Source organism: Hydra vulgaris, chromosome 11 (genome assembly GCF_038396675.1).
Source record: "Hydra vulgaris chromosome 11, alternate assembly HydraT2T_AEP".
Lineage (NCBI taxonomy): Eukaryota > Metazoa > Cnidaria > Hydrozoa > Anthoathecata > Hydridae > Hydra > Hydra vulgaris.
The window spans coordinates 8,377,259-8,405,000 of NC_088930.1; the positions used below are offsets into that span (position 1 = coordinate 8,377,259).

General features: G+C 29.8%; 1 protein-coding gene across 1 annotated transcript; it reads right to left on the reverse strand.

Moving 5' to 3' along the window:
- Positions 1-11,553: 11,553 nt before the first annotated feature.
- LOC136086827 (uncharacterized) lies at positions 11,554-12,734 on the reverse strand. Its single transcript, XM_065809319.1, has 2 exons — positions 12,209-12,734; positions 11,554-12,167 (listed from the first exon to the last, which is right to left on the reverse strand). Exons 1-2 carry the CDS (start codon positions 12,732-12,734, stop codon positions 11,554-11,556), a joined length of 1,140 nt encoding a protein of 379 aa, XP_065665391.1.
- Positions 12,735-27,742: the final 15,008 nt, after the last annotated feature.

The window sequence follows — 27,742 nt, forward strand, 5'->3', positions numbered from 1 at the left end:
TATGCAATTGCAGCTTCATCTCATCCTCATCTGAATCTGCAATCGGTTATAGAGGAAAAGAGAGGCTTAAAAAAGTTATTATAGAAGAAGCACAAAAATTCAATATAGGTGAAGTCTTAGCAGATGCTAAGGCTTGACTGCGACATCTGGCAATAAAGAATATTTTAAATTTTAAACACTTTTTTTTAAAAAAAAAATGTTAATTCACCTCCCCAAGGCAGAAAAGGCAACTACAATTGAGAAGACTACTATAATTGTGGTTACAACCCTCCCTAAGCTCTATAACTTTGAAACAGGAGCCTTGACGAACAAGGCCGCTGCGCAAAGAAACAAGTTGAGCGCAGTACTACCAGGGACGTGATGAGGATCGAACTTGAAGCTTCTTGCTTATGAAGAAAGCGCTCTACTACTACCGCATTAAAGCGTTTTACAACATAAAACAAACTGTATACAAGCTAGTCTGCCATTAGTCACAATCGAGTGTTTAAACACATCTTCAGTTAACATGCTTGGAGGATGGCTTTTACACATCTTCATTAACATGTTTAGAACAATATCTAATTGTTAAAAAACTGTTTGGAGTTGTTAATGAAACTGTTTAACCGTCTGCTTCTGTTTAACGTCTATTTTTAAAAGGAGCCTTGATTTCTGTGCCACATCAAAGTTGGCTGTCAGATAAACATTTTGAACAACTGTTATTGCTGAAAGCCAATTAACATTTAAATTAGATGTATTTGTCATTTTAAACGTTAGCTGCTTTCAAAATTTGAAAAAGTATTTGTAGTTTAAATACTTTGGTATAAAGTATTTTTTTATTCTGTATTTTAAATACAAAACTGTTTAAAGTTTTTGTGACAATAGGCTTATTTAAATAATTTATGTTTCTCATATCGTATTTGTTGTTAGGTTTCAGTTAAAAGGTATTTTTAAAGACATTAGGAGATTTTCTCTATGACTATACAAAACATAAAGTTTAAACACGTTGAGTTCAAATAAATTTAATAATTTCATTTTAACTTTAAAGTTAAAATAAAATTATTAAATTAGAGTTGCATCTGTAAAATTTTGTTTCTGAAAAAAAAGTTGTATGTTTTTAAGTAAAACGATTAGCATATTTAAATATGCGGACTGCATGTTTTTGACGATGATAAATAAGTTTTAACTTTTAACAGTACTCCTCCAAGCATTATTTGCATAATTGCATAATTTGCATAATTTGCATAATTTTTGTAACTGGGGATATAAGAGTAGTTAAGTTGATTTTACTATTTTTTTTAATGTAGTTTTAAGTTTTATATAAAATTAATTTTATATAAAACTTAAAACTACATTAAAAAAAATTGTTGATTCTAGGATATTTTTTCGTTAAGATAAACGCCAACAAATTTTGTTACGAAATCTCTTTTTATTTAAATTTCGTCAATAAAAAGTTGAGGCAATACGTTGGTAAAAATTGTTTTTTTTTTGCAAGCTCATGGAAGAGAGTGCATTTGGTTTTATTAATATTTAAAAGCATATATTTAAGTAATTTAATTATTATATTAAATCACTTAGATGCGTTGTTTCTTCGTTCACGGTGCTAAAGAGTTCATAGATAATACAGCTCAGTCGGCAAACCAACGCAAGATAACGTTGTTATTTTGGTTGTATTAATGTTAGGATAACGTTGGAAATAGAAAGGATGGATAACGTTAGATTTTCCAAGGTTATAAATTTAGATTTTCCAACGTTAACAAGCGTTGTGATTTTGATGAAAAATTAAGGTTTTTTTAAACAAGAGCTGGCTTTTACCTCAATACCCCGCCCCATATTACAATGCGGCTACACTAACGTAATTTTATATCTGAGTGATTTTAAATTTATTAATTTTAATTAATTTTAACTATTAATTAGGTAATTTTTTGAAATCAGAATTACAACGTCGTAATTTATGACGTTTTGAAATTCTGATTTCATAAAATTTTAAAAACTCCTGTTTCTGTTTTTTTTTTTTACTGCTCTTGTTTCTTTGTTTATTTTTACAGATTTAAAAATTTTTCAAGTTCCTTAAAAAATAAGTAAGAAGTTAACTTATCAGAGCAAATTCAACTATACATAGGAATTAAAAAACATTAAAATATACCGTAAGATTTGGAGTCTTATTTGATCAAGAAAGGCCTGTCTCAATAAAAAGTTTATTATTATTATTCATGGAATTTGCTTCTTGGGTTGTGTGACCTGAACTCGGATCCGAGTAGTTGTTTCGAGTGTTACCCGAATTTAAATATTGGGTTAATTACCCGAAATTTATAAAATACTCGTTTCTTTTTAAATCGGGTAATGCCCGATTGTTTTTAATACCCGAAACTTGATACCCGTAGAATACCCGTAGAAATACCCGAAGAAGTAAAAATATCTAAAACAATTCAATTCAATTCATTTATCACATAGCAAATAAATAAAAAATTGAAGTATGAGTATTTATACTGAAGGAGTTTAAGTTTCAGGATTAGAAAAAAATCAAAAGTAGCCTGGCCCTTTTAAATCTGAAATTTCATAGTGTATTTTACTGTTCTCTTTCATGAACACTAGCTGCTCCATTCTGCTAACACTTAAATTTGTTCTCCTTACAGTGCAAATGTTCCCTGCTCTTGAAAACACTCTTTCAGAAGAAGCAGATAAGGCTTGGATAGCCAGAATCTGCTTAGCAAGCTTCCCAAACATAGGGTAATTGCAGCTGATTTCCCTCCTTTGTGCGTATATGTTGCTCCATACCTTCGTGTGTGATGATTGTCCAACAAAGTAGCCATCAAACTGTCAGCATCCAAAAAGTCCGCGGCCTCTATGCTTTGGGATAAGGTTTCAGATGGTTTGAGTTGTAGTGTGGGGTCTCTGTCAACATGGTCCTTCAGTGTGTTCACGAGGATGTTTCTCGCAAGGTCAAAATGGTCTAGTCTTTCTGTCATTGCTCCTTTTGCTTGGGGATCCAAGAAATACGCCACAGTGTACTCCATCTGCACACTTCCACAATGTGAAATTCTTCTATCGATCTCCAGCAAAAAGTAGTTTGTAACTTCTTGGATTAAGGGATCCTTTATCAATTTGTGAGTTGTCTCAAGTCCTAACTTTATTGTAACAAGCATGAGTACAACCTTGTGGATGGTCATTGTCTTGTCGACAGAAACAGAGTTTGAAAATGCTTCAAACAACTTCAAAATTCTAATTATGGTTTTGACTTTGCTAATTTCAGATTCGTCTAGCATCAATTTTTTCAATTCTGATCCAGATGTGTTATCATCAGACCCAACTATTTGCTCCATGGCTGGAAGAAGCGCAATTATTGATTCCAGCTGGGCTAAGTCTGAATTCCAGCGCGTCGGACAGTTCTGTACCAACTTAGTTGTCACTTTAAGGGCCTTAGCTTTGTTGACAAGATCTATTGTCCTTTTCCCTGAGTTGCGAAAATAGTTTACCAAACCGTTCATCTTTTTGTGAAGTTGATTCCATTGTGAACATATCTACATTTTCTTTTCCTTGACTTTTGCAGCTAGTGAACCCGTGACAATTAAGTGGACCTTGTGGTCGAGGTACCATATGTTGGTATCAATGTCACTATTTGTTTTTGATCCCTTTTGAATGTTCGGAGCGCGTCTGTAACAATGGTGATCCACCTCACTGTTTTGGGATTCAACTCTAGTTTGTGAACCTTGTTATCTTGGCCCTGATGTTATTTGCCGTACGGTCCTCTGGAAAAGACTTCATACATACATACATAAATACATACATACATAAATACATACATACATACATACATACATACATACATACATACATACATACATACATACATACATACATACATACATACATACATACATACATACATACATACATACATACATACATACATACATACATACATACATACATACATACATACATACATACATACATACATACATACATACATACATACATACATAAATACATACATACATACATACATACATACATACATACATACATACATACATACATACATACATACATACATACATACATACATACATACATACATACATACATACATACATACATACATACATACATACATACATACATACATACATACATAAATACATACATACATACATACATACATACATACATACATACATACATACATACATACATACATACATACATACATACATACATACATACATAAATACATACATACATACATACATACATACATACATACATACATACATACATACATACATACATACATACATACATACATACATACATACATACATACATACATACATACATACATACATACATACATACATACATACATACATACATACATACATACATACATACATACATACATACTTATTTTTATAGGAAGGATTTAAAATAGTCATAATTAAAGTATTAAAATAAAGACTTTAAAATAGTCATAAAAAAATTTAAAAAATATAGACAAAACTATTTTACATATTTTAAAGAAATGTTGTGAAAAAAAAGCACGAGATACCTGATTGCCCGACTAGCGAGTAGTTCCGAAATACGGGTAACAAAAGCGGGTAGCGAATTAAATAAAACAGTAAATAAATTAAAAAAATTTTTTTTTGCTTACTTTTATATTTAAGAGATAATAGTACAATGTTTAAAAAAAAACTGTTACGAATTGAGTATTAATTCTACCTATTTCATATAAGTATTAATTTTTAGCTAATTGAGATTTATTACTTACATGGAGTAAGCGGAATTAATACGTTTTTTTAAAAAATCCCGTAGAAGTACCCGAAAATTGGGTAATAAAATTACTCGATAATCGGATATATCGGATAATGAAATTACCCAATAATTTATTGGGTAATTTCATTACCCGATATATCCGATTATCGAGTAATTTTATTACCCGATTTTCGAGTAATAAAATTACTCGATAATCGGATAATCGATAAATTATTGGGTAATGAAATTACCCAATAATTTAACGATACTCGATACTCGGATTATCGATACTCGATACTCAAATTATCGATACTCGATAATCGGATAATCAATAAATTATTGGGTAATGAAATTACCCAATAATTTATTGGGTAATTTCATTACCCGATATATCCGATTACCGAGTAATTTTATTACCCGATTTTCGGGTACTTTTACGGGTAATTTTATTACCCGATTTTTGCGTAAAGAAATCGGGTAATTTTGTTACCTGAGTTTTGAGTACTTCTACGGGTAATATTTGGGTAGTATAAATTGGGTAATACTCGACCCGAAGGCTTGGATATCGGGTAACTAAAGTTATTAAAATTACCCGTCTACGGGTACCCGTGGGTATTCGGGTCGGGTTTTCGCACCCAAATTGTATGAAATTATGTTGCCAACGTTAATCATCTATGACAGAAATCCTAAGTATAATTTTTATTTTCTAGTAACTTAACAACCAAATAAGACATTTTTGCAGCGACGATACTAGCAGTTATTCCATTAGTTTTTAATATATATATATATATATATATATATATATATATATATATATATATATATATATATATATATATATATATATATATATATATATATATATATATATATATACAGTTGACTCTTGAGATCTCGAACTCTCAGGGGACCGATATTGAGAGGAATTCGTCTCAAACGAGTGTGTAAGGGAACGGAGGAAGGGAAAAAAAGTTCGAGATATCGAGAGTCAACTGTATATATATATATATATATATATATATATATATATATATATATATATATATATATATATATATATATATATATATATATATATATATATATATATAATTATTATTTTTCGTCTCTTAAAAATTGGAGCGATTTTTCTTTTTTATTTCAGATCTTTTTAACTATTTTCTATTTTCAAATCTTTTTTTTTTTAACTTTTAAATTTCCTTAACAACGCAGAGTTTCTTTCCTCTTTTTTCACTTTTGTTTTGATTTAGTTTTCAACTTTTTGTTTATCTTTTTTATTTCTTGCTTTTTTTTTCTTAACTCTTGTCTTTTTTATTTTATTTATTTTTATTTACTTTCATTAACCTTTCCAAAACTTTCATTAACCTTTCCAAAACTTTCATTTACTTTTATTTTATTTTTTATGTAACTTATTTATAAAAGTCGTTATAAAAACGGGTCCGTCATTCCGGAAGTCTCTGCACTGCTGTTCTAAGTTCTCTAAAGTGTGTTTGCTAACGATTTTGGCAATTTGTAAAGTTTTAAAAATTAACTTTAAGTGTTTTAGCGACATTTCTTGTAGTTAGAGCCGGCTCGTAGCGTGTGCAAAGTGCGAAACACACAGGCGCAGCATTGAAAAGGTGCAAAATTAAAATTCTGCTTAGAAATAAAATATCTAGGTCTTTCTTGATCTATGAATAAAAATGCAAAAAGTACTAATTCCATTTCAATGGACTTCATAATACATTCAAGCTATGTATAATATTTTCTCTGCGACTACAAAGCGTTGGCAAAGCGTTTGAATCAAAATGTTGCAAATTAATAGTAAAGTCATTAAGTACTACCAGATGGGAAAGTCATGTAAAGGCTGTTCGTGCTCTAAAATTTGGATCAAAAGAAATTTATTGTGCATTGAAAGAAGTTGTAAACATTGAAAAAGATTCTATTACTAGATTAACTGCTGAATCACTTGCATCAAAACTAGATAACTTTGAATTTATATATGGTGTTGTGGTTTAACAATATGTATTAACTGAAATTAATTGTACTAGCAAACTTTTACAATCTCAAACTGCATACGTGAAGACTGCTGCAAATGCATTAAAGAAAACTATCAATTTTTTTGTTACTAAACACACTGAAGATTCTTACAAAATATATATTTCAAAAGCCAAAATTCTAGCTAATGATGCAAATTTGACTGACGAATTCAGTTCTATTTCACGTGAAAGAGCAAGAAAAAGAAAAAGATTTTTTGATGATGAACCTTTTGAAGAAGATGGTGATATACAACCAAACCAAAAATTCAAAAAGCAGTTTTTTGATGTTGTCTTTAAAATAGCTAAAGAATCGATAAATGAACAATTTGAAAGCTTTTCAAGTACAATAGAACCGTTCGAGTTTTTGTATGATATCAAAGATATTGATAAAATAGGAGAAGAAGACATAATTAATAAGTGCAGATTACTAGAAAAAGTATTGACTCATAGTGAATCAAAAGATGTGTACTCAGAGGATTTGTTTCTGGAACTTAATTTGTTATCAAGGAAATAAGATGGGAAAAAATCACCGGAATCTGTGCTTAAATGAATCTATGATAGTCAGCTTGAAGAACTGATTACTAATGTTTGTATTTGTCTACGAATATTATTAACACTTCAAGTAACAGTGAGTACAAGGGAACGTAGTTTTTCCAAATTAAAATTAATAAAAAACTATTTACAATCAATAATGGGCCAGGAACGTTTAAATGGTTTATCAATAATTTCCATTGAAAACATCATTGCTGAATCTGTATATATCGATACTCTAAGATTAAATTTTGCAAAATCTAAAGTTAGACGTGTTCTTTTTTCTAACTAAAAATATGTTTAAAATCAATAATATTGTTAAGAAAGTTATTTAATTTGTAGTATATATTGTTTTATGATTTAAAAAAAAAAAAACTTTTTTCGCGAGCAAGCTTGCTCTGAATTTAAATCTAAAAGGCGCCTAATCTATTCTTGCACACATAAAATATGTTTCACGAGCCGACTCTGCTTGTTGTACGTAAAGTTATAATTAGTTATAAAACATCAAAAACACATTGTACTAAATAATTTTTCTTTTTCTTTTTTGTGATATTTTGGTCTAATTTGTATTAGTCTGGACGTTACGTGTAATTTTTTCTTGGAAATGAAGTGGATATTACAAAAACTAATTAAATAGTTTAAGGTTGATGTCTTGAATGAGAAAAACTTTACGTGACTTTCTAAAAGTGCTTAAAGGGTCAAATTTGGGCCCTTATTTGGTACTGATGACGTCACGCTGATGATAAACACTGCTTCCCCAATGGGTTGTGCATTCAATAAATTTTCTTTTAACTCATAAGGTGCTTCTATTCCAGAACAAATATTTACCAAAGAATCTCTTTGCTCAAAAGGATCCCAATTTGTTATTAGTATCAAAGCTCTCTCTACACATCCGTTGTTCAAATATTTTCTTGATGGTTTTAGATCTTTTGGTGTTTGTTTTTTGGTTGTGATTCACATGTTATTTTTTAAAATTGAAATACATTTTGAAACAGCATGACTTGTAAGTACCCAACGTTGAATGGTTCCTTCAGACGTACTGTAACCTTTTATTCCCCCTGAGCATTTCTGATCCGGATTAATAGTTTGTTCAATGGATTGGTCAGATGGAACTTTGATAAACGTACCACTCGTTCTTCGTTCGGAAAAGTTTCCATCCCTGTTTTTAAACAGATAATAAATTATAAAGATTTAATTTGAAGCTATTTTTAAAACTAAAACTTCTTGAAATCCGAACAAAATATTTTGGAGTACTCTGTGCCCGATATACTAGCTATGAGTCGAGAGATGCCAGTTCTACTTACAGCGTTTTCGTTTAACATGTTTGCTGCATTTTCCGTTACGCATTTTATACGTATTTCACATCCGTTCCTATCTTTACTAGTCTTTTTGCGATAGCAAATGCAACATTCTTCATCCGCAATAATTTTTCATGAAACAAGGGAATTATTTTAACTTTGAAGTAGTACATAAAACAATAAAAAAAACGTAAAAACTGAGGGTAATTTTCTTAGCTTTGCATTTCCCACCCAAGGGTTTTTTAATTTAAATGAGATATCTCTTTTCGAGCTGAGATTCTGCGCTCAGATAATGCATAAGAATGCATTATTCGCGACTACACTCTCGTTGACTTTTTCTACTCTATTTTTCCGATGTTGTAGATTGTTTAATATTTTTATATTCACATACGTATCGTAACATCTTTAATGAAACAAGCGAGTTGTTGGGCACGTATAAGGTAGAATGTTTATGATTTTAAAGTCATTTCGAATTTGACTAAAGTAAAAAAAAATATTATTATCAAATCCATGCTAATTATTAATTAAATGAAGAAATAAAGCGCATTTTCAGTAGGTCCACGCAGTTTGTTATTTTTATGACCAACTTCTCCTCGATGAATGCAAGCATTATTATTTTCTTTTTTAGGAACTAGATAAAAATGCTGCGATTTTTTGCTATTCGTCATTATATAATTTAATATTAATAAATAAGTATAAATAAAACACATTTTTTTAGTAAACAGTTTTTGAAAAATATACATTTCTTTTCGTAAACAAAGAACGGGAACAAATTTTCTTTTTTAGATTTATTAAATTTAAAGTATTTTATAATTTTAATACAATGTTAAAAGGCAATAATAAACAAATTTGTTTTTAAATAAGGTTTATGAAACTTTAATTACATAGATTTAAGTAATCATATTTAAAACACTTAATTTTACAAATTGTTAACCCTCTTTTAATAATTTGTGAAAACTAAATTAATGCTTTGCGGTATTCGATTTATAAACAACATGACGGATATTATATACTTGAAATTTATTCAATAAATGGCATCTATTTTTGTCTCTAACTAAAGTTATAAGCAGTTTTCAAGTGGCACGTAAAGATTTTTAAACTTTTTAAGTTATATGGCACAAGTCTATACAAAAACTAGAATGTCCACTCAAAATGTTTAGTTTTCATTTTTTTTTTACATGAAGCGACCAGACTATTTAGACCATCATCAGACTTAAAATACAAATTTAAAAAACCGTTACAAAATCAAAAATCATAAAGAAGTCATTACAAAGACGACGTCAATAAAAATTGTTTCATTTTTTTAATGATTTTCTTAAATTGTGGTCTCCAACTATTTGAAGCAACTTTTATCCTGTTATCCCTGTTAAGCTGTACCGGGATTGTTTAAACTCCTGAGATGTTTGCGCGTAGTTAATTTCAAGCAGCTCCCTTATTTTCCTTTCATGATAGTTATTTATAGATTAAGTTTTTGGGTGCAGCCAGTCGAATATCTTATGGCATCATTTGCAATGCTTCGATCAATCAATAGATTCTGAATTGCATGATTTTACAATTCAAGGATGTTTACAAAAAGTATAATTACTAATGATGCATAAACACCTAATAATAATGAATAATAACATTAGAATAAAATAATAACAACTCGTTAAATCATAACGTTAATATAATAATAACATTAATAAGAACTATGATAATAAAAATGGTATTAATAAAAATAAAGGTAATAACAATAATAACAATGATAATTAAAACAATGGTATACTTAAGTATATGTATACAGGGCCGTACCGAGCCAATTTTTTGCTTCGGGCAAGAAAAGAAACTTGCGCCTGCCCCCCCACCCCCCCCCCCCCCCTCAAAAAAAAAAAAAAAAAGAAAGAAGAAGAAAATTAAACGAAAAAATGATTTATTGATCACAAAATTTATCACATCAAGTTATAAGTAAAACTTGTCATTAAGGTTGCACAAACTTTAGTTCAATGTCACTTTTCTGGCTTTTCTTGAGGCAAATTCACTAATGGCATCATCAATATCAATGTTGTTTGCCACTTCATTTTCAATTGAAATTATAGCCAAACTAGGCAAACATTTTTGGCCCATTGCTGACCTCATATAGTTTTTTATGAGCTTAAGTTTACTGAAACTTCTCTCACACGTAGCAACTTTGACTGGTATAACGAGGAAGATGCGAATAGCAATTGCGGTGTTGGGATAAGCATCGGTCAAAGAGTATTTATGAATGACCTGCAAAATGTCGATCGGGCTAGATTTTACAAAGTTGTCCATCATTGCAGCAGCTTGATATTTAAAGCTTGCCATTTCTGACTGGAAATCGGAATAATCTAAATCTGCCTTCTTAATTTGAGATAAATTATTAGCTTTTTTCTTGAGTTCATCCACTGAACTTTTAGAGAGTGAATGCCCACCGAGGAAGTCAAAATCAGAAGATACAGCAGACATAACCTCAAACCGCCACTCAATTTGTTTAATAATACTGTCAAACACAAGGTTGCACTGAGATCCGAATTCTGTTTCTGAGTGAGAAGGTGAGAGTCATCTTCAGCTTCATAAAGTACTATCCGCTTCACTTTGCGCTTCATCTTGATTGGAAAGCCACCATCAACTCCGTTCTGGTTAGCTTTTTCTGTGGCATCTTTGATAATGTTGTTCACCCCAACTTCTCGAATATTCTGAATGGAAGCCTTCAATCCTTTCTTTTTTTTTTGCAGCAATGTCAATTGATATGGTTTTTGACTGAAGCTGTTTGTTTTCCCGGCCAATTTTCCCGGAGAAAGAATTTGACACCAGAAATCCCACAAATACAAAAAACTAGAATCAATTTCAATGAGAAGTTCTTTTGCACTGTTAGCTGTGACAGCATTTGTCAAGGGATTGTGAATAATGGATTCCAAAACTTGAAGAACGTTTTTGATTTGTCTGTGCAATGTTGTGATTGCTTCTTTTTTTGCAGACTATCTTGTGTCACTGTTTCCATTTAATGAGATGGTCAACGTTTTTATTAGTTTTTCCCATCTTGACGTGGAGCTTGAAAAAAAGTTAAAGATGGCTTGAACCTTTCCAAAAAACGTAATCATGAGTGGGGAAACCTCAGCAGCATGAAAACCAACAAGATTTATAGTGTGAGCTACGCATGAAACAAATCTTGCTGAATCATTAAAAGAATGGATGTGAGCTTTGACGCCATTGTATTTTCCAGATGTATTGACTCCATTGTCATGGAAATCGGAAATGTTCAGACCACCCTTCTCCAATTTTTCATTTATCTCTGTAGCAAGACCTTTTCCGCTTTTTTGGTAAGATTCAATGAAGTTCATAAAGCTTTCCTTAATTGTGCAGGTTTCATCACTGATGTGGACATACCTGATGATCTGAGTCATCTGCTCTTTTTGGGAGGCGTCTAGAGTGCAGTCAAACAGAACAGAGTAGTATTTAGCTTCTTTGATGTTTGACAAAATTACGTTCCTGACTTTCTGCCCAAGTAACTCAATAAGCTCATTTTGAATTCGAGGAGAAAAGTAGGATGTTGTGGTTTTTTTTGCTTTAACGGACGCAATGTGTTCAGCCACTAAAAGATAATCAACTCAATTAGGCTCAGAAAAATGCTACTGCTTTGTTGACCAATGTCTTCTGTTGTTCCCTGAAGGGCAAGATTGTTCTTGGCACAGAACAAAATTGCATCAAGAATCACCTTCAAGATGTCTCTCCACTTTTTCATCTCTCCACTGATAACTCTCTGCAGATCAGGAATTCTTGAGTTTAATTTTTTCCAGTCACAAAACCCTTTAGAAATTTCTGAGAAAGTGTTGGTTTTTGTTGTTGAAAATAACAAACAGCAAAAACAAAATAAAGAATCTTTTTTGTTGCTGTACTGCAACCAAGTGAAAACAAATTTTTCACCATTGGGTTGAATTTTTTCATTCCATTTTGAGCTGAAGTGTCGCATTCTGTTGTCAAAATCGCACAGCGTGCTTGGAAAAAATTCTCTTCTGTCTTGCCCTGGCCCATGCTCAATCAAAAAGCATCTAGATTTATCCGTTATTTTAGGCCATATCGCTGGATCTCTGTGTAGAAAATTTTCTTCCGAGGCCACTGGATTTTCTGAGATTTCTAAATGAAGTTCATCCCAGTCCATTTCAGCTGGACCTCAAAGCTGGGCATTTCCATCTTCCCTTGTTGGTTCTGAATCAGTTGCGCAAAATTCTTCTTGACTGATGAAAATCTCCTATTCAATTAATTTCAAATGATGATCTAAATTTAAGTCAATTATAGGATCTGTTGAATTGTCATTAACTTCAATACAAATATCCTTAAAATAATTTGTTTTTCCACTGAGTTTGTTACCAACCACTTTTTGAAACAGTTTTGTAGTTTCTCGTCGTTTTCTTGGCACTGTTTTCTTTTCTTCTTAAATTCAGCACCAAATAAATTTTTTGGTTCGATTCATAATAGAATCATAATGTTCAAAAGTTATCAAAGATATGTTAGTGTTAAAGAGCGCTCTTTTGTTCAGTAAGTGAGCTATAATATTTAGGAGTTTGTGTCAAGAAGCAGAATTTTAATTAATTTTCTTATCAACAGCAGCGACGCCATGAAAATTTGTTTCATGAACTGATTATTATTTTATGATTTATTAAAATTTGCGCCCTCCCAATTTTGGCGCCTCAGGCCGCGGCCCGGCCGGCCTTGCCCTTGGTACGACTCTGTATTTATACTTATACACGCACACATACATACATAAATAAATACATTCATAAGTAAATACATGCATACATAAACACATACATACATACATGTATGTTACACATACGCTTATATATATACACATAAACACACATACATCTACACACATACACACATACAAACATATATATATATATATATATATATATATATATATATATATATATATATATATATATATATATATATATATATATACACACATACGCATATACACGTATACATACACACATACATATACACGCACATACACACACATATTAACATACAACACACATACATACACATATACACACATACGCATACATAAACCCACACATGCATACGCACATACACATTCAATTATTGTACAAGGACGAAAAAAAAGCTGCACACAAGTGTAAAGATTCTTTAAAAAAAAAATTATAAAATAAATAAAATATACAAGAGAGTATTTTTAATAAGACTATTAACAGTGATATATTGCTTTTATTGATGTTATTATTCTAGTAGCTATCCAAATAGTGTTTTTTTAATTTATTGAGAAAATTATATCAAGAAATTGAGTTTTCAGTTTTAAAAGAATGAGGGAGATTGTTCCAAGTATTGGTGCACTGATGTGTAATTGATTCGCTGCCAAACTTTATTGTCCTAGTATGTTCTACAAAGATATTGTTGCAGAAAGAGGATCTTAGGAAAGAGAGAATGTTTGTTATATACTTGAAGGAAAAAGTTCATGAAGGAAATCGGAAGTTTATCATGAAGATAATCCCATACAAGTAAACAATTTTAAAAAGTAATATTGTTGTTCAGTCTAAGAATTTTTGATAATTTATACAGCAGAGAAATATTGTCGAATAGGAAATTTTGAAAGTGAATAATTTTAAGGGCTTTGTTTTGAAGTGAAACTAGCTGGTTTTACGGGACTTTTTTTTACTCCAAATCTGACACGCACACCTAAGGTGCAATCCAAATATGGCATGATAAATACTCATAAGTGTTTCAAAATTTACGAAATATCTGATCTTGGCTAACACTCCAACTGATCGACTTAGCTTAGTCTGTAAGTAAGTTTGACGGTACTTAAAAGAAAGACTCTCATCCAGCCAAACTCCAAGGTACTTCACAGTTTTTGACAAAGTTAATATTTTTCCATTAATGTTAAAAGTGCATTGCTCTTTGTTTTTTGTAGTTTTTGGTTTTAAAGACAACTATTTTTTGTAGCGTTTAGTGAAATTTTATTTGCTGTAAGCCAATTAATAACAGAAAATATGGCCTCATTAGTTTTTAACTCCATTTTTTCAAGCGAATCTTCAACAATTAACAGGTTAGTGTCATCAGCAAAATGGTATGTTAATACATTATTAATGCAGGTGTTTAGTTTGTTGATGTATACAAGGAAAAGCAGAGGCTCCAATATTGACCCTTGAGGGACTCCCGAAATTAAAGTTTTAGTTAATGAAGATGTTTCCTTAACTGTAACATTTTGAAGTCTGTTATTTAAGTAGGATTTAAACCATTTAAGTGGAATTTCACGTACACCATAGTATTCTGATTAGGCAAGAAGAATTTCGTGATTTACTGTGTCGAATGTTTTTTGCAGGTCGAGGAAAACACCCCAAACAATCTTATTTTTATCAAGGGCATTTCTTAAAGTTTCTGTAAAATCCATTAGTGCATGTGTAGAAGAAAGGTTACGTCTAAATCTGTATTGCAATTTATGAAAGCAGTTAAAGGTATCAAAAAAGTTGTACAGTCTTTTGTGCATTGCTTTTTCAAATATTTTTCCGATGTTGTATAACAAAGAAATAGGTCTGTAACTAGATGGTTCAAGCTTTAACCCATTTTTGTGAATTGGAATAGTGCTAGCAATCTTAAAAACGTCAGGAAAAGTTTCTTTTTTAAATGAATTATTAACCATTTTAGATATGATTTTTGAAGATCGTTTAAGAATTGAAGTCGGAAGACTATTAGAACCAATACTTTTCCTATCAATCATTGCTGAAATAATTGTTTAAATTCTTCTATTGTTACAGGTGAAAGGAAAAATGAGTTAAAGTTTGGGATTTAAGAAAATCGTTAAATTTATTAATTGAAGATTCAATTTTTTCAGAAATATTCACTGATATATATAAAAAATAATCATTAAATAAATTAGTAATAGTTCTATTATCGATTTTTAAGTTGTTATTGATCATAAGTTTAATAGACTGCTTTTGCGTGAAACTGTTGTTAATGTTAATCATTTCTCTAATTCCTTTCCATGTATTTTTCATATTGTGTAAATTGTTTTGAAAGAAATTTGAATAAAAGTTTTTTTACTTATTTTTAATAAATTACTGATTTTATTTCTGTATGTTTTAAATAAATTAAATGTTCTTTCTTTTATTATAGTTGACGAATGATTGAGAAATTTTGTAAACAGTTTATCTTTTATTTTAATTGACTTCAGAATACCTTGAGTTATCCACGGCTTACTTTTAGATTTAATTTGTCTTTTTGTAAGAGGTATTAATGGCGCATTTAAATTAAGAATATTTTCAAAATTTTGCATGAATAATTTAACAGATTAATTAGGGTCGTCTTCTTCTTTTATTTATTGGGACCAAGAAATACTCTTAACATCATTTAGAAAAGCATCATTGTTGAACCTTTGATAGCACCTTCTGTATATCTTTTCTGTTGTACCTTTGGAGTGAAAACTTGGGATTTGTACAAATTGTGCTAAATGATCTGAGATTTATTAGAGAAATTATTAGATTACCTGATGTAATGTTGTTAGAGCAAAAATTAATGAAAATGTTATCAATAAAAGTTTTTGAATTTACATTGACTCTCGTTGGCAATGAAATGTAAGGAAAAAAGCATTTGAGCACATATTATTAACGAAAAATGATATTTCAGGTGAGTTTTCATAATTATAAGAAGAATAATGTTGAAGTCACCCATAAGTATAGCGTTTTTATTTTCTTTTGTAAGTTTTTCTTATAAATTAGTAAGAAAATTTTTATTAAAATTATGAATTGACATGCAAGGGTGACGTTAGATACAATCAACGATTGTATTTTTACCTTTAGGATCTATTATAAAAACTGATTCAGGTTCATGTGCTTTGTACAACAAAAGGTTGCTCAGTTGCTCCAGAAGCATGCCAATTACCATTCATGCTATTAGTTTGGTGTTCTATGCTTCTTTGGAAAATCCTCTTTTTTGTTTCCCAATACAAATTCCACCACACGAACACGAAAGGTTGTACACCCCAGGGTTGCTGTTTGGCATTAATCTAGATTTGTTGTTACAGAGAACTGTTTTTAAATTAGGTGGTGTTGTAAAAATAACTTTGACATTATATGTTTTTAGTGCTTTGCGTAGTTTCGGTCCAAGTGTTGGTAACCAAGGTAGTTTTTTTATTGCAACATTATTTTCTAGTTTTTTTGCAACTTTATTGTTAGAATTGTTTTTAATTGAAAGGTAATTCGCGGCATTTGTTTCTAGGTTCGATCTTTATTACCGTTTTCAACAAACATATCTATTATAAAATGAATCTTGTTGTTAATGTATTTTTCGGAGCAGATTTTGGTGGCTCCTGATATGAAACTTTTAAAAACTCCAGTAATAACTGCAGGTTCTATTTGCATGTTTGTTATTGCCTCTTCACGGTGGAATTTGAAACCATGATGGTAATTATTTGCATTAGTTATTTTTATGTATAAAAATTAGTACGATGCTGTTTTTGATGTTTTATAACTAAAATTAACTTAAAGCTATAAGTGCTATAAAAATTCAGAAAACGCCTGCAGTGTCTAAAGTAGTTAGTTTTGGTTATACGGAGTTCCAGAAAAAGAAGAAAAAACATTTTTTTTTCTTTTTTTTTTTTTAAATTTTAAATATCGAGGACTTTTTTTAGAAATTGACAACTGTATCCCTCCACTTTGAAACCCATGTCGTTGGTCCTGTTTAATTACCGAACGAGTTGCGATTACAAGCAACTTTATTCGCCATTTAAAAACACATTCAGGAAAACATGCATTAAATCAAAAGTTTATTTAGACAAGACCTGCGGCTGCTACACCTGACCAATCTAAGATTTCAGACTTTCGCACAATAAAATAAAAATAAATTAATATTTACTAATACTAATTTATTTTTATTTTATTAGTCTAGGTATAATTATATAACCAATAATATAAATAATAGATATTTAAAATATATTAATGTACTCGAGGGTTGTAGAATAAAAATAATAATGACACGGATTTATTATTTGTAGTTGCTATGCGAGAGAGTTCTACTACAAAATATGGCCGCACCCACCCCAAGCAACAAAAAATTTGGGCAGCCGTTGTGAAACAACTAGTAAATAATGCATTACTATCCATGTTTATTGTAGAAATTTCTACAATGTTTGCTTCTTTTGGACTGAGAAGCTATGTTAGGTCAATCCAGGCTAAACTGACAACTTAAAGACAAATATTCTTTCAAAAATTTGTCTCTAATATTTCTTGTCTACAACAAGTTCTGCATAAGCAATTTAGCTATACCCATGCAGCCATGGGCAGAAAAGTCTTACCCCTAAGAAGACAAGGATAAATTCATCTTTGAGCTCATATTGTAGAACTAAACCTATTGGAATAAAGCAAAATTCCATAATTCCATAAATTTCCAAGAATTTCATAAAAATTACTAAAATATTTGATGCAGTCCGAAGATTTTTACGAGTGCTTATACTAACTCGTCGTCTCTGTCTGTTGGTTTGTCGATGAGCATCAAATCTTGCAATCAATTTTTGAGTCACTTCCTGATGATAAATTTTCTTCAAATTTTGCATACATACACTTGCTTGGTGACAATACAATATTCAATAATTAGTTTTGTAATAAGTCAATTAATTTAGTTAAATTTAATTAAGCTAACTTTTTATATGGATAAAAGATTAACCTATTTTAAAATAAGTATATTGATTGTTTTCATACTTATATGCGCGTTTAGCATATTTGGATAAGGCATCGACTTTGTAAACGGAATGTCTGTGGTTCAATATTCCTGAACATTTTTGTATTTTTACACACGCATACAGCCGAATGTTAGTAAAATAAAACAGTAATATCAGAAAAAATTGATTGCAAAATTTGTGCTTTAATAACATATAAAAGCATTGGGTTTTAAAAACTCGTTTTTAATTTTACTTGTTGTTACGAAATTTCTCGACAAATATACTGAGTCAGCATATTTGTCACAAATATACTGAGTCAGTATATTTGTCACAAATATACTGAGTCAGTATATTTGTCACAAATATACTGAGTCAGTATATTTGTCACAAATATACTGAGTCAGTATATTTGTCACAAATATACTGAGTCAGTATATTTGTCACAAATATACTGAGTCAGTATATTTGTCACAAATATACTGAGTCAGTATATTTGTCACAAATATACTGAGTCAGTATATTTGTCACAAATATACTGAGTCAGTATTTTTACATGCTTCGGTTTTTCATGCTTCGGTTACATGCTTGGATAAGATTTCTATAGTGTCTTTTACATATTTCATACCAACTCAAATTCAAAAAATAAAGAGTAACCAAAGAATTCAAGAAAGTATACAATAACAAAAATAAATTTATCTAGCAATTAATGTTCGAAAAGAAGGATCTCCGAGTTGATTTTCCGCAATGGAACAGGAACATCTACCACCAGAAATGTTTGCAAAAAAGTGTTTTCTGACCCAAAAGAATTAAGCAAAATATTAGGGATTGATAAGGAAATTGTTAAAATGTTTAAAAATATCTTAATTGCAATAAGTTGTTAGCAAACATTGAATCCAAAGTGACAGATCTAAATATTGACGGTATACTGTAAAACAGAATACCGTCAATATTTAGATCTGTATAAAATATATAATGGTATAAAATGCCGTCAACAGTTTACAAAGTTCTTGCACATGGAGCAGAAATAATGATAAACTCGCCAGTTTCCTTGGGAGTTTTAGCCGAGGAAGCATCTGAATGCCGAAACAAATATAACAGACGACATCGTGAACTCCATGCTCGTAAATGTTCAAGACAAACAAATTTTAAAGACGTGTTTAACCGTGCAACGAGATTATCCGATCCTCTTAATAGTTCTATCTCTTTGGAATCTAGACGGACGAAGAAAGTTGTGCTCAAGTTTCCAGAAAAAATAAAGAGTTTTTTAATTTAAGAAGTGGACAATAAGGAATTAATAAAACTGACAGAACTAGAATCCTCAGACTTAGAATTATAGGAACCAACAGAAATTATTAATTTAGAAGATGAAACAATGAACGATTTAGAAGCTACTAATGAAGATTATTTGGAAGATGAAAACATTAACGTGTGAAATAAATATAGCAATATTAAAAGTAAAAATTGTGAAAAATCAATACTTTGAAGAAAGTTTTTTTAAATATTCTCTTTTTTGAAAATCAAAACACGTTTGTAACTTTTTGTAGAAGTACAAGTGTCCTCTTAGGTATTTATGGCCTACTACACAGTTTACTAATTAGGTGAGGGTAATGGGTTATCTATACAAGCTACCTGCTCCAACGAAACAATATAATTAATAAAAAATACTATAAGCAGTGGTGCGGCTAGTTGTTCCGAGTTGTCCCTAAAAAAACAGTCATTAGGGTCCAACAAATCTTAAAAATTTTTCCTTTATTAAGTTTAACTATAATCAAAAAAAAAAAAAATTCAAAATTTGTAAAAACTCTTAAAATTGGGTCAAAACGCATCGCCGTCTGAGTTTTTGAACTTAATAAGTTAATAATTATCTTCTTTGAGCCCCTATCTGTTTTACTTATTTTATTTATTGAAATTTTATATTACGAAGTTGTAAAATCTTATATATTATATTAAAACAGATATATTATATTATATTAAAACAGAGAAATAAAAAAAAAAAAAAAAAAAAAAAAAAATTGTTAGTTTAAATTACATAAAGATAAAAATATTAAATAAAAGTTAATAGTTTCTTCAAAACTATTTTTGGCCATCCATTTGTATAAAATTATGACATGGCATGGGTGCTTGCAGGATTTTTTGATTTTTTACATAGAGCACTTTCAGACATTGGGCCTAACCTTAAGTATGTTCATACCTATGCCAAATAAGGAGGCCTTGCAGAAATTTGGGATGGCTGAGGCCTGGGAACGAAAAAACCTAAAACGTTTGCCGCCCCCCTAACCAAATGTTAGAACACAAATGTAGTAAAATTTTCAACTTTACTATCTTAAACTAAATTTAAATTTATTTACAAATTTTAAATTTTGTTGAAAAATATTGTAAATTACAAAAGTTTGACCATGCAATTTTTCCGGAGGGTTTTCATTTTAGGAGGGGTCGTAAAAATTGCATGGTTAATTTTTCCAACCCCTCTCAAAATGAGGGGGAGGCGTGTAATTTTGTCATAACTTTTGTAATTTACAATATTTTTCTACAAAATTTAAAAGCTGTCAATAAATTTAATTTTAGTTTAAACTATTATTTTTTTATATATCTTAAAAAACTATATTTTTCTGTAATATACCTTTTAAAGAGATTAATTTTGCTTTTTCATTCTGTAGCATAATGTTTTTGATTACTTTGAAACTTTTTGATTAAGTGACATTTTAGACTAATACTTTTAACATTGAACATTTTGCGATATTTTAAATATCATTATAAACTAGAATGTACCGGAATTCCGGCCGGAATTTGTGACTTTTAGATCATTTCGGTTCCGGCCAGTATTATAATATTTCAAGCTGAAATGCCGGAACTTATTTTTTACTTTTTTTATTGAAGACATGTGACACAAACTGTGTTAATTAAATCAAAAAATCATTGTCCTACAGGGCAATGAAGAACTATGGGTAAACCTAGGTAAAAAATACAACATACAACGTAATTTTAGGTAAAGCTACACTTTAGCGCTCTAAAATAATTTAATATTTTCGCTTGTAGCGCTCTTGTTAGTGGAGAATTTTTAAACACTAAAAATTTTAATTGAAACAATAAAAGAAAAAAGGTTGTTGCCCTATGCCAAATCCTCAGTCAATGTAGCAGCAATTCCTTGTAGAAGCAGACTATACGATAGACGATGTAGCAGCACTCCCTTGTAGCAGCAGGCTATAAGTTAGTCGATGTATGTACTAAAACCAATAAATATTCTTTGTTTATATTAAAAATTCAACACTTTGAGCAAGTCTACACACGAAAGCGCAACAAACGATAAAAAAAAAGTATTTTAGACCGCATATCTAAGCTTTGCGTAGATATGCGTTCTAAAACATTTGCTAAATTTTCAGATATGTATATATATATATATATATATATATATATATATATATATATATATATATATATATATATATATATATATATATATATATATATTATATATATAAATACATATATGAAAATTTATGTATTGCTTGCAAGTATTTATTTGTAAACATAAAAAGGGTTGTTTTTTTTTCTTCTTTTTTTTGATTTAAATATGAGTGCTGAAAATGGCATGAAACTTTAAGTACGTAAAAAGTTGTTTTTTTAATCTAACCTTTTATTTATTGATCTATTTTGTGTTTATTTCACTTTATATTGATCACTCTCAAATCAAAAAAGAGTTGATAATTATCACATAATCAAAAAACGATATATAAAATAAAACTGTAAAGTATTGCTATGCATTACTAATATTTTTAGATACTTCAATTTAAAATAAGTTTATATTAAAAAATTTTTTTATTAGTTTCGGCAGAACGAAAATGCAAAATGCAAAAAACAAGGAATGCAGACAAATAGAAGTTTTAAGTTTTTTAACTTTATTTCAGTACAGATAAATATAAGTAGGTACTCAATTTGCTAAATAGGTAATATATAGTAATTCACGTCTTGATAAATAAGCCTATTAATTGTTTTGTTGTTGTTGTTGTTGTTGTTGTTGTTGTTATTATTGTTGTTTTTAAGTTATTTAGAGTTTTTAGAGCTATTAGAGTTTACATTGGTTTCAGAACAGAGTTAGTTTTATACATAGTTTTAAATGTTTTGGGGTTAATAAAAATTCATAAAGTTGTTAGTGTTTAAAATGAGATCTTTTAGTAAAGTTTTCAGAGTATTTAAGTTATTCGATTTTTCCAGTTGAGTATTTTTGAATATTAATTTAATAAATACAGAAGGACCACGGTACAAAACGGAAAAGTGCGAGATATTAATTTTTTTAAAAGGTAAGTTGAAGTTTCCCGTTCCTCTTGTATGGTATCTATTTTTGCTATTTTGAAAGAAATTCTTTGAAAAGTTAATTGGAACAAGTCCAACTTTATATTTGAGCATTAATAAGAAATTTTGGAATATATTGATTTAATAAACAATTAATGCTTTCAAATTTTTTAAAAGTGGTTCATCATTGGAGAGTCTATCCTTATTAAAAACTATTCTTGCAGCATGTTTTCGTTTTCGATATAGTGTGGTTAGTGTGGATTCATGAGTACTCGCCCAAGCAACATTAGCGTATATGTAATAGCTTTGTACGAACGAGAAGTGTATGAACTTTAAGTTATCACGAGACAGTATAGAACTAGCTTTGTAAAAAATACCAATGTTTTTTGATATTTTGGTATTTAATATATCTATATGTGATTTCCATGAGATGTTCTCATCAATAAGTATCCCTAGAAATTTAGTTGCTTGGGTCTATTTCTTTAGTATCTTTATTTAGCGAAAGTAAATCGGGAGGTATTTTTATTTGGTTAGAATGAAAAAGAATGTATTTGGTTTTTTCTGTGTTTAGCGATAGTTTGTAAGATTTTAACCAGCTGTATATTTTTTCAAGTTCAGTATTTGTAGTTTCATAAAGTTCTGTCATTGATGAAGATGCATAAAATAAATTAGTGTTGTCTGCATCCAATTTACTTGAGGTTGTAGGAAGATCGTTTATGTATATTAAAAACAAAAGAGGTGCAAGAATGGAACCTTTGGGGTTACCGTATTTTATTTTAAGTAATTTTGAAAAAAAATTTTCATGAGCAATAACGCATTGTTTTCTGTCTAGTAAAAATTTTTGAACGAGTTTAGTGCAACACCTTTTATCCCGTATTTTTCCATTTTCCTAATTAAGATAACTCCAAGGACGTATTTTTTGTTTTTATAGGAGTCATTTATATTATTTATAAGATCAAGAATTGCGCATTCGGTTTAATGTTGCTTTTGAAAGCGAAACTGTTTTTCTTTTAGGATTTTGTTATTTGTTAGATATTTATACAGTTTATTTTATATTACTCTCTCCAAAAGTTTTGAAAATACAGGAAGAACTGAGATAGGTCTGTAGTTGTTTAGTGTAACTGAATCTCCGTTTTTTAATATTGGTATTACCTTAGCTATTTTTAATTTATTTGGTACAGATCCTGTAATAATTAAAAATTTAAATATTTCATAGATTGGTTATTTTATCACCGGAAACACATTTACATTATAGCTGCAAACGTCGTCTATCCCAGGGGCCTTATACGTCTTAAGCGAGTTTTTTGCAATTTCTAGTTCTTCATTGTTTAGTCGAGAGAAAATATTTAAACAAAAATGTTGGTTTGTGATATAGGTTTTGAAGGAGATTTCAGGGCATTGAATTTTCGAAAGCCATGTTAGGGCTTATGTTTACAAAAAACTATTGAAGTTTTCAGCGATAGAAATTTTGTCGACTAATTTATTTTCGTTAACGATAATTTTATCTGGTGAATTATTTGATTTTGTATGATTTTTACCTATTATTTCTTCCAATATGTTCTAGGTTTTTTTAATATCACTTTTTCTTTTTTGTACCTGTTTTAAATAATATATTTTTGCATTCTTTCTAATTTTTTCAAATAGATTTGTGTATTCCTTTTATGTAGTTAAGTTAGTTTCGTTTCTGTTTTTTAAAAACTTGAGATAGAGTTTTTGGTTTGTTTTTGATGATTTTCTAATCCCGTTAGTTATCCATGGGGAGTTTGAATATGTTAGCTTTATTTCTTTCTCTTCAACGGAGAAATGTTTATTGTAGTGATCTAGAAAAATATTTATAAATAAATTGTATGCAGAATTTGAGCGTCCAAGGTTACATTTTTGATACACTCCATCCCAATGTATTTCCGATAGCGAGCCTTTAAATTTTTTAATGTAAAACTGATTGATTTTTCTTTTAAAAGTTTTGGTTTTAGAATTGTTATGGGTTCTTAAATCTTGAGATAATGAAAAATAAATAGAAAAATGATCTGATATATCGATTGTGTTAATTCCTGTTTTTAAAGAGATTTCTCGAAATGTATTTGTTAATATATTGTCTAGAGCAGAGATGGAGGAATCCTACCCGTGTAGGATTGTTGATGATTGGGAGGATACTCAATTGAATCAGATTATCAAAAAAGTGTTTAGTAATCGCATTTTCTTTGTAGTTTAGACTGTTAATAATTAAATCCCCTATAAAGAAACTATTTTTTCCCTTGTCATTTATTTTGAGAAAGAGTTCATTAAAAAAATTTGAAAATTTAATTATATCGCCTTCTGGAGGTCTATAGCAAGTGGAAATTTTAATATTTTTTCTATGCTTTATATAAGGTTACTTTCTATATATATATGTTTGTGTGCCACAAAATTTGAAATCAATTTTTGAAAGCTTTTTTCTCAGCCAATTTTGCTTAAATTTTGCACACTTAATCATTTTCGATGACAATACAAGGCAATGGAAAAATTTGACCAAAAAAAGTTAATTAAGTTAACAAAAATTTAATTTGTATTTCCCCATACATTTTATTTATTTGATATGAGTTGCGTATTACGTCACAAAAATCATTGATTTGCAAATTATTTGCAGTTTCGAAGACATTAAAGCGCAGCGATTCAAAACCTATTGTTTTTTAAGTCTTAAGTTATTAAGTTAAAAAACAAAAATTTAAAACGCGCTACTTTTTCCATGCTTTATATAAGGTTACTTTCTCTATATATATGTTTGTGTGCCACAAAATTTGAAATCAATTTTTGAAAGCTTTTTTCTCAACCAATTTTGCTCAAATTTTGCATACTTAATCATTTTCGATGACAATACAAGGAAATGGAAAAATTTGACCAAAAAAAGTTAATTAAGTTAACAAAAATTTAATTTGTATTTCCCCATAAGAACACTGAATTAATAAAAAAAAAATTTAAAAACGTAACAGTAATTTTTCCTTCTACAAAAGATAACAAAAAAAGAATTTCTAGGCCCAATAGAATTCTGCTTGCATAAAGCATGGATTTGAAAAAATAATTTTTTTTTGATTTACTAGTTGATTTATTACCCGTTATCTCAATAGTAAAGACTTCGCTATCAGTGTCAGAGATGGAGAGGTCTTGTCTTACTTTAAACCCTTGATTATTGCGGATTTACGTTGCGATCCCTCCTCCCCCTTTTTTTTTTTTTTTTTTAATAATATATTAGTTTAAAATTTGGAATTTGAAACTTTGAGTCGTTTGAAATGATTTATCAGAACACCACGTTTCGGATATGCAAATCATACCAAATGAGTAATCTTGCAAATTGCAATCTATTCGAAAGTGTTTTAGTTTATCAAAATGTTTATTTATTCTTTTTATATTTATGTATATTGCAGTAAAATTATTTTTTAAAGTTTCAAATTTAATTTTAACAGTTTCTGTTTCAAAATAATTCCAATCAAAATTATTTCTGTGAAAAATTTGCGCATCAGAGTCGTAAAAATCATTTAGTAAAATATTAGTGACAGTTTCGAAGAAGTTGAAAAGCAGTGTTTCAAAATCTTTTGTTTTGTTTTTGTTAGTCATCGTGTAAAGTGCGATAAATTAAAAGGTGCAAGCATAATAAAAATGTACAGAACAATTTAACAAATCTCTATTAAGTACTTTGTTAAAATTAAAATTAGTTACGAAAATCTCTGACGAACTATTTAACAAATCTCTATTAAGTACTTTGTTAAAATTAAAATTAGTTACGAAAATCTCTGACGAATATTTTATCATATTTAATAATAGCAAATTTACCTTCTTTTCGAAATTTTTTAACATCTTACCATAGCTTTTTTCTCATTTCCATCGCTTCGTTCGCGTAGTCTTCATTAATGAATATTTCGGTTCCTTAAAGTGTTTTTTGATAGCGTTAAGATTTTATTTTTATTTTGTTTTGAAAATCTAAGAGTTTAATAATTATAGTTCTTGGAGATTTATCTTCATTTATTTTCTCAATGCGGTGAGCTCTTTCAATTTTACCTCTTCAGATATTTCCAGTTTGTTTTTAAAGAGATCTTTAACTTTCTTTGCACAGTCATTCCAAGATTCCATGGGCAGCTCAGTTAAGCCATCAATCACTAGGTTATTACGGCGTGAACGATTTTAAAGGTCGAAATTTTTTTTTTTGGTTGTTAATTTCCCAGGCCACCAGACTGTTTGTTTCCGATATTTTTTTACTGATACTTGCCAATATCACTTGAACTTGCCAATATCATATGTGGCATTCAAGCGTACAGCAAGCATTCTTGCTTCTGGTGTCAAGCTGAATTAGGCAAACTTAGTAACATTGGAGCCTTAAGAAGCATTGGATCTCTTAAAAAAGACTATCAAGCATTTGTCTGGAACGAAGCAAACTCAAAGACAGCAAATGATTTCAAAAACTCAGTGCGTCTCTCCCTCCCCTCTCTCTTATCTTTATTTGCCAGATGATCAATTGATTTTAGATCTAATTCTTCCAATGGAATTGCAATTTTGCTTCTTGGGGTTGTGAACAATTTATTCAAGAGCCTTTCTCAAGTTTGGCCTGGAGTAAGTTAGTGGCCGGCCTCATTTCACATTGCCATTCAGCGTTATTATGGTGGTCATTTTGCTGGAAATGACTCTAACAAGTTGCTGAAAAACATAGACAAACTCCCGAGTCTCGCTGAGACTCAATGTGAATTCTAGGTTTTCAAGGAATTTCGAAAGTTCAACGAGATGGGATCAGCATGCTTCGAAAAACTTCCTTAATCCCAGCTACAAAGAAAAAATTGATCAGTTTAAAGACTCATTCTCGAAACTGTAAATTTCAGTAACAGTCTTTTTCCGTGTGCCACATTTTATCAGCGTTTATGCACAAAGTCTTGGAGTTTTCAGTGAACAGGTAACAGAGGTTTTATATGCCAATTTCAAGTTGCTTTTATTTAAATGAAACCAATGCCAAAGTAACACCCTTACGTCTAAAGAATTATATCTTTAAAGTTTAGTTATTTTTTATCATTGTTACTTCATTAGGTTTATCGGAGAAATGAGAATACAGTATTTAAATTTTTTTTCACGGAGAGATGAGAATACGGCCCACGATCTTATAAATTATCTTTTCATCTTTTTTTGTATCGTTTTGTGAAAAGAAGTATATGTTTACACGTGTCATGTGAAATGAGAAA

Coding starts and splice junctions, on each gene's coding strand:
- LOC136086827 (XM_065809319.1), bottom strand. CDS start 12,734: ATGGACTGGGATGAACTTCATTTAGAAATCTCAGAAAATCCAGTGGCC. Junction 12,168..12,208: donor AGACATTGGTCAACAAAGCA/GTAGCATTTTTC, acceptor ATTATCTTTTAG/TGGCTGAACACATTGCGTCC.